Below are 15,037 nucleotides of genomic sequence, written 5' to 3'. Positions count from 1 at the left end.
TCATATCTTTTTGAAGGGCCACCACCTCGTGATCGTTGTTGCAGGAGTATAGAGTGATATGACCATTGCATAATTGATGTTATGCTCTTTTGTGCTTTATTGTTCGTAAAGCCTGTGAAGTGGGGATGGATTTCAACGCCTCTGTGTATGGTTCTTCTGTAATTGGTTCTCTTGGTACATCATTATCCTTTTTTTCTCATCTCTCTTTTGTCTGAGAGTCAATCTGTTAAAACTTCAAAAAGCAAATAAAAAAACCAACAAGCTAAACGAGCAGGCCCACTGAGTACAACTCACCAGGGAGGAAAAAAAAGAACAGAGGAAATGGAACAGGCAAATTGACAAAATTTTGAAAATTGGAGGACAATCAAGTCTGAATGTTAAATGGACTGATGATATCAAAACCGAGCATGTCCACAGATATAGTACAAATTGTAATGAAATGCTGGCTTTAGCTTTTCCATATAAAAGTCGTGGTGGCTATCAACTGCAGCAGCAGTACTGCATGCTAGAGAACACATCATATATGATGGGGATATAGGGTCGTCTTCCTACTCTTATCCAATGGATATTGCAATAAGATTGCACTGTTGCCACCAAAAACACATTACTTGAATTATCAAAGCCCAAATGTTCAGATTCATAAAAACTATGAAATATGAAATGTTAGTATTGCTTGAGCTTAATTACTCTTTGGGGTTTATTCCTTTGCCTTCCCATGACGATTGGGGGTTAATATATCTGAGCTTTTCCCCTGGTTGTCTGAGTATTATTTTTCAACTAGGAAAGAATGAATAGGATTAATGATCCGAGCCATATTTGAGGAGTACATTTCAAAGCATGTAGGGTGAATGGGGGATAAGGGACATGGGCAGTGCAACATCTTAGGGAAAAGAAATCTATTGTAATATTCCCTTCAGAAATATTGCAATGCCACTATAATTTGCTCCATGGCATCACTCACTGCCTCCCCTTTTCCCCCCCAATGGTTGAATTTTAGGTAAAGAAATCATGTTTGTCGCAATGGATTCAATCACTTTTGTGAAGTGTCAAGCACATTGAGCTCATCTTTTCAAAAAAGCGATTTCTATATTTTGGGTAACATGCTAACATTGGGCACATTTAATTGGAAGAAATATCAAAGATATTATCAATTTTCTGTTCAGCGTATAATCTCATTCTTTTTTCTAGTGGGAAAAGTAGAAAATGACGCCCGGCCCTCGTCACAATTTTCATTCACCTTTGCTAGGGGCTCAAAAAAGTTTCAACCCCTCTGGTCTATAATAATGCCTAACAATTCCCCCTCCCCCCCAAGTTATCCGTAGGTTATGGGCATATACTACAAAAAACTTAGACGATATACGATCTTCTATCGTACGGTTCCGTCACGACAAAAGCAGAACCCGTCCGATATTTTATAGGTGGGCTACACGTGGATTTTTTAATCCCGACATTATTTTCATGGATACACATTCATGTATTTATGAGACCTGTCGGCCCACATTAACAAGGTAAAAAGGCTTAAAATGAAGAAATTTATAGGGCTTTATCATCAAGGTTGAAGACCTGTCTTTTTTAGCTTGTTAACATCAAGGGGTAGTCCCATAGTTCCATTATTTGCTTTGGATCCTTGAGTTTGCCTTTTCATTTTTCTACAACTGATTGCAGCTCTTAATACTGTTTGGTAGGCTTTGAAGTGATGGCACCTTTTCGGGTTATATCTTGACCTGATATATTGCACTTCACATGAGGCCCATAGACGTCCGTCCTTCAGAGTCCATCATCCTGTTCCTATATTTAGAAAGGGCAATTTCATCTTATATTACAATGCCAAACACCCAAACTGTTTGGTCCCCCCTAAAAATAGTTGTAGTAGACCGCAATTAATGGTGGGCCGCGGCATAAGATCGTTTTTGTAATATTAGTTGTATAAAATTTTACCTTTGTTAAAATTATATGTTTTAATAAATAATGTGATGTCTTTAGCAAAAAAAATTAAAAAAAATTAAAATTAATGGAAAAGAATGAAATTTCAATGAAAATTCGTACTTGATATTACAAGGGTTACATTTGTATGAAATTTAATGGGTCAATTATCCAACATCAATGATTTGAAATTGGATATAAAGTTAATCTTATCCTTACCCCTTTAAACATCGCTCAACAATTAATTTTTGCATAATGCTATTGCTCTGCATGCTTGTCGGCTTAATGCTCATACCAATTGCTCGCAACTTCAATTGGATTTTAAATGCTTCTGCAGGGTTGCATGTTCTAACGAATTTGTTAACCATTTTTTTGGCAAAGGGAAAGCGGAATTCATGGATGAATAAATGGCAATGGGCAATTTGTTTTTGGCGGTCTTGGCAGGAATTGTTTTCTTTGTCTTATGGGGTGGCTCTTTGCAGTATTGCTCCGGAGGCTGCATATGTCACCCTCAAACCGTATAAACTAAATCATTTGTACTATGTATATTTAGTTTGATTGTGGGAAATTAAAATATAATAAAGATGTGAAAACTTACATGATTTATAGAATATTCTGTTGCATAACACAAACATAATAAGGCTAACCTGCCTCAAAACATCCTTAAATCATATAATGAAAACCTATGCTAGTTTCTTAACAGTTCTTGTCCGAAGACTGCAGTCCAAGATTCATTTCATATGCAAACAATGGCAAAGATTTGATAGTCCCTATGGCTTTATGATGTCTGCATTGTTCTCTACTTCTTTGTTTGCTTGCAATTTGTCATCATTTGAAAAGTGTTCAACTTAATTGTTTCATTTCAATGGAGATTACGATTTGATTGACAGAACGAGTTACAACAGCTCCGGCCTGGAAGTGTAGAAATATTATTCCAACTGGCAGTCACTTTGAATCTTCTCCACGACAAAAATTCTCTACTTAATTTCACTTATAGTTCTCACAGAAAGAGCCAAGGAAAATGTCGTAGCAAAATCTTGGCATGGCAAATGTTTTAATGACAATGATCTTCACCAGTTGGACTGTTGGAGGCCTAACAAAGGACTTTTGACGAGCTAGCTTTTTGTTGCCGACTAGAGTCGTTGGACAATAATAAGACACAACAGCACGAGCACGGTTCCAAAGACTGAAATGTTTGACATTATATTATAAAATTCATGGAGAATACACATAAATCAGTTGTTTATTTATTCTTTGTATATATAAGAGGTTTAATAAATTCCGTTTTAGATGTTTTGCTGTCCATTCACACCGTATGTTAGATTAATTTAAAGATGAATAAGTTATTAATCTTGGTTTTAGGGTATATCGGTTAGCGGACGCAAAAACAAGTTTGTTTTTGTTGTTTTTCCTTTTTATCAATGTCGTTGAACACCTATTAATTGGTGAAAGCTTTCTTCTTGACTCTTGTCCCGGCGTAACTGTCTCAACTTACCAAAAATTTTCTTTCTTACTTTTTACTTTTTGACCGGTGTTTCCGCCTATTAGAAGCTGCAATTTCTCACTGGAACTCAGTATGTTGTTCCGAATGTATGCAGAATAAGAATATCAGTTCTGTTTGTTTGCTAGCTACTTTAAACATTCAAGTTTATATTAGTTTTTTGAAACATTTTCTAACAATCTTTCTGTTGTTGTTTGCAACTTGTTTCTATGATGAATATTGAATGCATTCTGGGTTGCATTTTCTGAAAAATATAAAATGGGTTCACTTATTCTGTCCCCATCTGGCTGCAGCTTACAAAGATCAACCACCACCCACCTTAACTGAATTTATATGCAATTTCCGATTATTCTAGCTAGCTAGGAAATTAAAAAGGTTGATAACGTTCTTTGATGACCAGGGGGGCAGTTACATCAGAAGAAAAAAAAGGGGGCAGTTAAGGGCAGGTGGTTCCCAAGGAAAAAGGGTGGCAAACTATTTATTGGCAAGGGTCTTAGCCAGGCTATTGCCTGAGCCTGACCATACATGTCTGCCTAAATGGCATTGTACTAGCTGTCAGCAAATTAATCCAGCTTTTTTAATCTGTGGCTCCAGATTTTCTGATGAGATTGTTGCTAAAGCTAAACAGGTTCTTGAGCTCAATCATAGGCAAAACACTTCCATCATATCGGATAATTAAAGTAGCCGTCTCAACTTATCAATTGAACCACCGGAACAATCAACAGCAATCGGGATTTACTTTAACTTTCATTCCTGCCAGCTCTTAAGTCACACGTTTGCACTAATTTTTTTTTTCTTTCCCATTTGTTATTATCAATATTATCAATATCGTTGTCAATATCACCTTATTAAAGTTAGTAGATAACAACATTCCAACCTAAAGTTAGAGCTGGGGAGAGCCAAAATGATTGTCAACTGCCCACAGGATTTGATATTGTGACCTGCATTCAGCTCAAGTTAATTTGATTTAATATCGATCATTGTTATATTATTATTTCTTTTTCACTTAAAATAAAGGACCAAACCATCTTATCCTGAACTATGTCCTGAGCACAAATGGAGGGGGCTTTCTATTTTTCTGGATTTATTATTTATGAATTCGATCTACATCCTATGGCAAAAAATTTGTTACAAAATAATAATATAATTAATAATGCTATATAACACAAACGAACATGATACGTATGATCATGTCTCATCACTCTATAGTGTTTTAAGGCTTTCATATATATATATATATATATATATATATATTTTTTTTTTTTGTGACTAAAACTTTTCAATAAATTAAATGGCTGCTCACGGACAGCACCACGTGGTGACTGAGCAAGATTATTGAACCCCTTACTTTTTGTCCCAAACAATTTGAAAGGATAAAATCCATGGGATCGCATAAACTTTTTTTTTCCTCTTTCAGTTCTTGGTCTCGTCTACATGTTTGGCCGGCCTTCCACCATGGTATTAAGGGTCGTGTTTGAGGGAGAGCAACCGCAATTTATGGAGACTGACACTTGTTACCCTTTGTAAATTTGCTAGTAATACAAAAGAACTACTTTTGCTTTTTTATATTTGCTAATACAAAAAAACTCTTTTTTAATTTTAAAATTTAAAATTAAAAAATAAATATATTTAAAATTATTTTTACTAAAATATTATTATATGATTTATTGATAATATCTAATATTATATATTAATAATACATTGAATATAAATATTGTTTTATTAATTAAAATATTAAAAATTTAACTGCCACAAACTAAAAAATCTGTATGCACTAATTGAAAAGACTATTTACACATGATACTAATAATAAAATTTATTTTAATAGTGAAACACAAATCAAATTTCAAAATTGAGCAATAATAAGATGGCTCGGTCCTTTTTTGATTTTCAGATAAGGAAGCAGGTGGAATTACTAAGCCTAATATTGTTGTTTCTCATAGCAACTTAGGTTCAGATCGTTCACGGTAAAAATTCATTATCTTTATATTTGACTCTTCAATCTCACTTGTGTTTTTTTTTTTTTTTTTTTTGCTCTCGGTAAAAAAAGAGGGTGGGGGGGGGGGGGAGGGGAGAGAAAATAAATCCATCAAGCTAGAAATATTATTTAAGTAGTTTTCATCCCAAATTTGATAACGAAAGATGGGAATTAAAAAGAAGAGTAACTCAATTGGAAGTATTGTTTTATTTCTGCGACGAAAAGAGCATAAAATGTTAAAAAATTACTCTTCCTTTCGTGCAAGTTATTAGCAACAATTTTATTTTGCCAACCGCTATGAAAACTGCAGCAAAAGAAACAGTGGTAGAGTGATTAATGGTGTTGATAATATATTGCAAGTTAAGAATTAATTAATGTGACTTGAAATGCTCATATATATATATATTTAATGTGATTAATGAAGTGAATATTTCATGTTGTGGGATTGGCTCTTCTTGTATTACTATTTTTTAATATATTTTTAATTAACATTCATATATATATATGTGTGTATACGTGTGCATGTGTGTAAAATTTTACTTAAAAAATCGTATAAGAGTCATAATTATAATAATGATTGAAAGTGCATCGGTGATTAAACCTAATATGCAATAGTTGCTCCATATCATTATCAACATGTTGTATAAATAATAGTAGAATAGCATATTTTCTACCTACAAATGCAATTGTCTTTATCTTTTCCAATAAGTAATTAAGAGTGTTCGAATTCCAATTTTCTTCTTAAATTAAGCTCATTCACACAACTAAAAACGCTATCAGTTGCGATTGGCCCAACTAAATCTAGGAGTTCCGGATGGAGAGTCCAAATAGCAATTTTGGTTTTCAAACAAAATGGCTATTGGCCAATTCGGCCAGTCAAATGAAGGAGGAGCAGGAGGTCAAAACACGCGGATGCCGGAGAGTGAAATGGGCCGAAAACTGGTTAAATTTCATTTAATTATTAATTAACAAAATTTATAACCCACACGCTTTTGAAAAGTGTCTGATAACCCCAAAAGAATCCCAATTAGAGGGGACAGACAGGCGCTAACAGGTTGGCCCCCAACCTTTCTATTCTCACCTAATGTTTCATAAAATGTACTTACGTTTTAATTTTGTTTTGATAGTATAGGTTGGTATGCTTTAATTATATAAAAAATTATAAATTTAAAGGTATTTTTTTTATTTCAGAATTGATATTAAGTAATATTGTGAAAGTAAAATATATTTTGTAAATTTTAATTTATTTTTTATTATTTAACTATTTTTAATTTAATAATAAAAAAATAACTTTGAAAATTAAGTTTTTCATTTTTTATTGTATTTTTTATATATTTTATTTTTTCAAACTAAAATTCATAAATATTTCAATTTCTTTTAAGAAAAAATTTGTTTTCTCTCTCTAAAGTCATAACAATCCTTAAGACAAAGTTTTGTTTTTCATCTTTTTATTTTTATTTTAATAAATTTTTGTATAAAAAAATATTCATTTAAATATAAGATGAATGGATTAAATATTTAAAATTATCTTAATAAATTGATAATATTATTTCTTATACTTTTTATTTATTTGGTTTTTGAATATATTTTATATTTATTTTACATATTATTAATAGTATTATTATATACAAACATATATATATTTGTATTAAATTAAAAAATCTAAAAAAATATATCAAAATAATTGATATTGATATATATAATTTAAAATAAATAAATAAAAATATTATTAATAATTTTGATAACTCTATCAGGCCCTTTTCTCCCTACGCCCATCCTTAATACGAGAAAAAAAGAAAAAATTTACCCATCATTATTTATTTATTAAATTTTTGGACCCTTCACATATTATAATTTTTTTGTTATAAAAAGTCCACGTCTTCCTAAATTCACGATACTCACTCGAAATTTTATTAATCATCCTTTTTTCTTTTTTACATAATAATATCACAGCCTCTCTTTCTTGTATAAATAGCAGGCAGCTTCTCAGTACAATTACACCTCTTCCAACTCTAGGCTCAAGCCTGCGCGTACTTCATTAAATTCTTTAGAATCCTGTTGATTTAATCTCCTTTTTTTTTTTTTTACAAAGAAAATAAAAGAAAAGAAAAGAAATGGTTGTGCTGTCCCCAGCTGCTACGAGAACCAAGAAAACCAGGGCAGTAGGGATTCCTGTGGTTGATCTTTCTCTTGATAGGTCGATCGTGTCGCAGCTGATTGTCAAAGCTTGTGAAGAGTATGGATTCTTTAAGGTTATTAACCACGGCGTTCCTAGGGAGATAATATCGAGATTGGAAGGTGAGGGGGTTAATTTTTTTGACAAACCAGCTGGTGATAAGCAGCTGGCGGGTCCTGCTACCCCTTTTGGTTATGGTTCGAAAAACATCGGCCCCAATGGCGATAAGGGTGAGCTTGAGTTTCTTATTCTCAATGCCAATCCTTTCTCCATTGCTGAAAGATCCAAAACCATCTCCAATGATCCTGAAAATTTCAGGTACGATTATTTAATTTCCCCTGGATTTAAAATCTTGTTTTTCTATACACACACACATATATATATTAGCCTTTTTGTTCTTCCTTCTCTCTTTTCTTATTTCTATCCATACATTCATAAGTAAAAACTTTCTCCTCACGTTTTAAACTTTGGGAAAACATTTAGTAGCCATTCACGTTATAGTTCAAAAAAAGTTTAGGAAGTTTGACGAAAAAAAAAAAAATATATATATATATAGATATACATACATATATATATATATACACACACATATGAATATGTTTATAAACCATAAACGGTTGAGTCTAGTGTGATGCAGGATATATAGCGGGGTTTATGCTTAGCCTATAATATTCATTTTCTATAAAATTGTTTAATACCATAAGAAATGAGTAATAAAGCAGAGCGGCCACGATCTTATTATACTTAGTAAAGAGCCGCTTTAAATTAAACGACATTTGGCCAGTGTACGATGGGGATTTAATTTTTGCTGGAAGTTTGCCATTAATGCTTGGTATCCCAGAAAGAGACATCTTTCGTTTATGAAAAAAAGAAAAATATTAGTAAAAAAAAAGAGATAATGTTTGTTATAATTTGGTTGAGTTATAAAAATGTTTACTATATTAATTAATATAATATAATGGTTTTTGTCTAATTATTTCGTTTTCACTGATTCTCCCCTCTTTTTGATAAAGAATTTAGGATACTTAGAATTAGTTGGACGCCACCCTTTCATGAATATATTTGGGCAAGTCAATCACTGCCACACGTGCAATCCAAAATAAATGGGAAAACAAATTACAACTCTACTCAGTCTAGGGAGTGCTTTAATGCTTTTGTACTGTCAACAATTGTCTTCAACTTGGCATGCACTGCTTCTTTATAGCAGCCTGGGGCCTACCCTCTAAAGAATTGTAGGGAAAAGAATTAGCATGATCCGATGGGTTAGATTTCCAACATTCTCTTCTTTTTGTTTCTGTTTCACTAGCATTTCTATTGATTAAGCTAGCTACTGCTGTTGTTTGAATATCTTCCATGCTTTCCAGCAATATTATTGTTTCCTTGACTTGTAAATTCTTAAAACAGTTTTAATTCATGAATCTAAGCATGTTCCAGTTTGATCCTACTTTAAACCCATTTCCTAGACAAGAAAGAAAATTTTAGAAGCATGAAGTCCACTTCTGTTAAGACTTCCTCCGGCAGGATGCAAGAATTTGGCCAAGTTATCATATCACAAGTGTTTGCATGAAAGGGTTCAATTATAACTATAGGTTCATAAAAATCAACAGACAAAATCAATAATTTCATGACCAAATGAAGAAAATAAAAGATTCTTTGAAAAATATAAATGAATGCTAAAGCCTCCATGAGTCACATGCTAGATTTAGAAAAGATTTGAAAGGGTCGTTTTCATGAACAATTTTTTTAAAGAAAGCAGGAAGAAATTTATTTCAAAGGATCAGTGATCATATTCAAGGGTAACATTATTATTAATGTTAATGTAGTAGCTTTTGTTTGTTTTGTTTTACAGTTGCGCTGCGAATGAATACATAGAAGCAGTGAGGGAGTTAGCAAGCGAGATTCTTGATCTGGTGGCCGAGGGACTATGGGTGCCGGACAAGTACGTCTTCAGTAGGCTAATCAGAGACGTCCAAAGCGACTCGGTTCTAAGGATCAATCATTATCCTCCAGTCAATAACAAAGACCCATCATCAAAAGCATGCAAAGAGGATCAAATTGGATTTGGAGAGCATTCTGACCCACAGATCCTCACCATTTTTCGATCCAACGATGTTGCTGGGCTTGAAATCTCCTTGCATGATGGGTTCTGGGTCCCAGTTCCACCTGACCCCTCTCAATTCTACGTTATCATTGGTGATGCCATGCGGGTCAGTAATATTAATTAATTACTCCATTAATAATTATCTTTGCTATCCGAATAATTGTTTTTGGGTAATTGATACATGCCAGGTTTTAACAAATGGGAGATTTCTGAGCGTGAGACATAGGGTATTGGCAAACTCGTCAAGGGTTCATTCAAGAATGTCAATAATGTACTTTGGGGCACCAACTCTTAACGCAACGATCTCTCCTCTCCCAGAATTTGTGTCACCCCAAAATCCTGGCCTCTACAAGCCATTTACTTGGAGTGAATACAAGAAATCTGCCTACTCCTCACGCTTGGGGGATTGCCGTCTTAACCTCTTCAAGCAATGATAAAATTGGCATTGTTGAGCTACACAAACTTTCTGCTTCCGCCAGGAAATTAATTAAACAGGAACGTACATTGGAACAACCACACGTATCAAATTCATGATATTGTATAATGTATATAGGTCTCAATTCAAGACTTTAAGTTGAAGGGGCGATATTGATAGTTCTATTTAAATTAGCAGGAACTATTTTTATCTGAAGCCCTTCTTTTGAAGTAATAATCAATTTCTTTTAGTTTTATTTTTTATTGGATGTAATTTAAGTAGGGGAAGGTTCCCATTAAAAAAAAAAAGAATGAATGAAAAAAAATTATTCAATGATTTTATTTGTACTATATATAAAATTATTAATGAAAAAAAAATATATAGAGTGGAGTAATTTATAGTAACAAAAAATTCTTTCTGTTACTTTCTTTTCTCTTGGAGCAAGTATATTGTACACACAAATTAATAAATGCCAAAATTCAACATTAATTTCTATTTATGTGGCTTCGTGACTTGTTTATAAAAACATTTATCGCATTTTGAAATTGGTGAACAGATTCTAATTAGAAATATCTACAGCATCACCAATTAATTGAGCTGGTGGACATTGCCTTTTTTTTTTTTTTACTGGTTTTTCCTCCTTCAATATCTGCAAGGTGCAGCTCAAATATTTTTTAGTATAGCTGGGTTTGTGAAAATGACTGGGTAAAAGCTTAATTTCTTTGCCTTGCCTGGGAAAGCATTCCAAAGGGAAAGTTGGCAAGTAGTTTAGTATCAGCAGGGACGAAAACTAAAAAGAGAAATGCATATATGGGATCTGACTAGAACAACGAGAAATATTGCAGAGGGTAGCATTAGCACCAAGCTATAAATATATAGGGCGATATGTATATAGTTCTTAGGTTGCATTGGTATAAATGTGTAATAAGGCACATCATGAATTTAAGGTTAATGAACAATTCAAACGGCTTGAATTGGCGCTAATGAATTTTAAATGAACTGTATGTTGGTGAACATAATATATAAACTTGTTGAACAATATGTAAGTTTTATATAGTGGAATTGATCTCAATCAAGGTAAACTAGGCCAGTGGAACTACCCGTCGAACGAAAGCCCACTGGCAGATGATGCATTGGACCGCTTTTGAGCTGTGATAGAGGCGATCTTCTAGGCTATGGAATTCAAAGAGCAGTGCACATGAACATAAAAGAATGTGTTCTTCTAGGCCCAATACTCTCTTCATAATGCAGAATTATAAAACCATGTAATGAAATGGACCTGATGTCTTGCGTTAGCAATTAACAACTTCGGGCCCAATTGAAAGCCCAGTATATTAATCATAACTGACTTACCTCGTAAAACGACGCCGAAAATACTGGAAGATATCTATATATATATATATATTTGGTAAGAATAGTGGAAGATATTATTTAAAGTAAAATGGATATTGGAGTGTAGATCCTCGTGAATTGTGATCATAAAGAGTGCCGTGATCTCCGTAAAAACTGCAGTTATAAAATGTGGTCCTTGATTTGCCAACTGCCACGGCTTGACCTCGTAGAACTCCAATCTTATGTGGGACTGTGTTCTGCATTTCAACCAAATCCGGCCGCAAATTTTCTTTAGCCAATTGATAACTCGATAAGCATATGAAAACATTAGTTTTTCTCCTCTATTTATTAATTTTTGAAATTCATTTGCCTCCAATAAAACATTATAACTTGTTAAAATTGCTTCAAACTTATATTTATTACTTAGTTAACAAATTTTCTCTAATAAATATTCAACTAGAAAGGAAAAAGCAAAGGAAAAAAAATAAGAAATGTGTTAAGATCTGAATTTAAATGTTTTTTTGAAATACAAATTTAAGAATTTATAAATGTTTAAAAGTCCCCAACTAATCGGGAACGAGCTTCTAGTACTTGTATATAATCATAGAATTTTGAAAAGAAAAACAAGTGTGAACTTTTTTTTCTAGCAAAGGAGCGACCATCACGCTAACGTAAGTGGTGACTGCATTTCTCATAGAAAGAGAAGTCCATTTTTGAGCCAACAATTCAATTTTTAACTCCACTAAAACGTTTACTTGTTGGCCGATCGATTCTAAAACAATTGGCTGTTGCATCTGGAAAAAAAAAAAAAAAAAAACCTTTAATTTGGAGAAGCATACAAGAGTCAAGCCCTAGCACCTATGGCTGCTTGGCTGCTTTACAAATTTTGAATAACCAGCAAATTTTCTTTTAATTGTATTCGTCTTCCACTAAACACTATTAATATTTATTTTGTAATAGAGAAATTATTATTTCCATTGACAATGAAGTTTTTAACGTTTGTAAGTAAGGGTAATAAAATGACACATAATTCATAAAATATAATTAAATTAAATTAAAAAACAGGATATGTAAAAGTTTTTTAATTTCAAAATTAAAAATTATTTTATTAGTGTAAAAAAAAAAGAACTCTTGTTGTCCAATTACCAATATTTTTGTCCCTCCACTCCTCTCTCTTTTCCCTTCTCTTTTGTTTACTTTCCAGCTTAAAATGAATAATATTCAACTCTTTTTCTCAATCTTATAAGACTTATGAAGATACAAAAGTTGAATTTGAATTAGAACTATAGTTTACTTTTAAAAAAAAAAAATTATATCTAATCATCAAATCATTACAAGCAATTTTCTAATTATGTTTGTATGTAACAACAGTTGAGTTCGATTGTAATTGTATATTTTTCTTTAAAAAAATTAATAATTATATCAAATACAAAAATCAATAATCTTGACATTTTACAATGAAAAATGTGTTTGTTTCTCTTAATTGAGGAAAAATGTTCATCTTTACTACTTCTAATGGACAAAACCTTATAAGAGTCCAGTGATCATGATTACTTTCATGGGTAAATGATGAATGACGAAATTAATAAAGAATAATAATTGATTTGAAACTTGAACGGAACGTTATATTAGCCATGCCCCATTGTTTTTAAATGATAATAAGTGCTTTTAACAAAATTGCAAAGAATGGATGGTTGGGTAATTATGGGATTTGGCCAGTTCAACTGTTCCCCTGTGTTTGAGTTGACTGCCTAATGGGTGTCCGAACGAAGGGATGGCTGGTTAGACTTTTGGAGGGAGGAGGTGTTTTCAAGGGTTGCGGCAGTTAGTGCTTCAGTCCTGCGGGAGGAAGCCTACGGCTACCGTTGAATCCAACGAAAAATGAAGCTTTTCCTCCAAGGAAGGCTGCAAAGGAATCAGCCTTATTAATATTTTTTTTACATATAATTTTAGTCAATCAATGCCTCCTCCACCCTTCGATATAGTTGCATTATCTAGAATATCCAAGCTGTAGTAGTCACGAGGGCTAATTCATTGCAAGGATAAACATAAAGAAAATGTGCAAAAAACAAGAGATCCACAGGTTTTGTCCCCTGAGATGATGTTCCTGTTCCCCCTTTGGAGGGTAATTTTCATCCCAGGCTGGCCCCGCAATATTTTCTTCCAAGTGCTAAACGATATATATTTATATATTTATATATTTATATATTTGCTAAGTAACAAACACATGATAGATAGTATTTGCTATGAATTATGAATATCGGTTTTCTTTTTTTTTTTTCATTCTAAAAAAGAAATTATTTAATAGTTATTGTCCTATTGCTACCTACGGAAAAGTTATTGTACGATAAAACAAATTACGTGTCCTAATTTTGTTCGTAAATGTTTTAAAATAAATGCTGGCATCACTTTTCCTGCAAGTAGTGTCACATCTCCTAATTTGATCATTCTAGTTTCTTGGTTGTACACTTTCTACTTATGATTATTTTGATGAATTAATATATTAATTTTTGGAAAAAAAATAAAAAAACTAATGTAAAATTAAGAATATAAAGTTAAATGGCATATTTCCCTGCATGGATGCCTTGAAGTTATATACACTTGTTCTACATAAAATAGAAAATTAAACCAAACTCATTGTCTTGCTATGCATAAGTTAAATAGTGACCCAACATAATTAATTTCACTGCCGGTGAAATCTGATTTCACCTCTTATGACTATTATTTTTTTCACATTTGAAATTATCAAAATTTAAATTTAAAATTTTTTTTTGGTTCAATAAATTCGAAAGTAGATAAGTTATTCAGTTTCTTAAAATAAGATGTACTGTACTTAACAGCCTAAAACAGGTTATTGTGTCATTATCAAACGCTCCAAAAGGGAGTAGGTAGTGTACTCCAATCTCATATCAAATATGAAATAGAGGTTATTAGGGTATAAAAAGGTTCACATCATCGTTTTCTTGTGAAGTACTTTTTGTGTGATAAAATCGTGAGGTCGGAGGGGTCAAAACGAATAATACCTCATAAAGATGTAAATTTTATGTTGATTTGGGATGTTAGATAAGTAGATGCTTGGGTTCTAGAACTGTAAGAGCATGGATGTTTAGTTTTGTCTCATAACAAATAATATCAGAGCAAGCTCTGAATTGTTCGACCCACGTTAAGCGTCTCGAGGAAGATGGACAAAGTGATCAGTCTCTGTAAGAAAGACGTCACAAAATTAGGTAAGAAAAAATGTTATGTCAAGTGCTCCAAAAGAGAGTAGATAAGATACTGTAATCTTACATTGGACATGAAAGAGAGAATATTGGATGAGTGTATGTCTGAGTTTTGGAGTCGCACGAATTTAGAGATTAAATCTCGACAGGTGACAATTGTAAGTTGTGCATTTGAGATAATTCCAATAAACGATCACCAATAAAACTAAAACCTAATTTTTTTTTATTAAAATAGATTAATTTTATCCAATTAAACCAACATCTTAGTAGCTAAAATTTGAACATTTTATTACGACAGACGGTTCACGTGATGGTTCATCAACTTCCAAAATCACATTATCACAAGAATATTCCTTCTTTTACAAGGTTGCCTGGAACAAGACCAAATAT

The 15,037-nt window shown here is 32.5% G+C and overlaps 1 protein-coding gene across 1 annotated transcript; it reads left to right on the top strand.

The window, feature by feature from the left end:
* The first annotated feature begins 7,295 nt into the window (after positions 1–7,295).
* On the top strand, positions 7,296–10,350 carry LOC111314048 (gibberellin 2-beta-dioxygenase 2-like). The gene is made up of 3 exons (XM_022915031.2): positions 7,296–7,896; positions 9,428–9,785; positions 9,868–10,350. The coding sequence occupies exons 1-3, from the start codon at positions 7,517–7,519 to the stop codon at positions 10,111–10,113; spliced, it is 984 nt and encodes a 327-aa protein (XP_022770766.1). The 5' UTR covers positions 7,296–7,516; the 3' UTR covers positions 10,114–10,350.
* Positions 10,351–15,037: the final 4,687 nt, after the last annotated feature.

Source organism: Durio zibethinus, chromosome 23 (assembly GCF_047325235.1).
Source record: "Durio zibethinus cultivar Kanyao isolate XHJ-2024 chromosome 23, ASM4732523v1, whole genome shotgun sequence".
In the NCBI taxonomy this organism is placed as follows: Eukaryota; Viridiplantae; Streptophyta; class Magnoliopsida; order Malvales; family Malvaceae; genus Durio; species Durio zibethinus.
The sequence above is the reverse complement of the archived record's forward strand: the minus strand, read 5'-3'. Positions and strand labels throughout refer to the sequence as shown.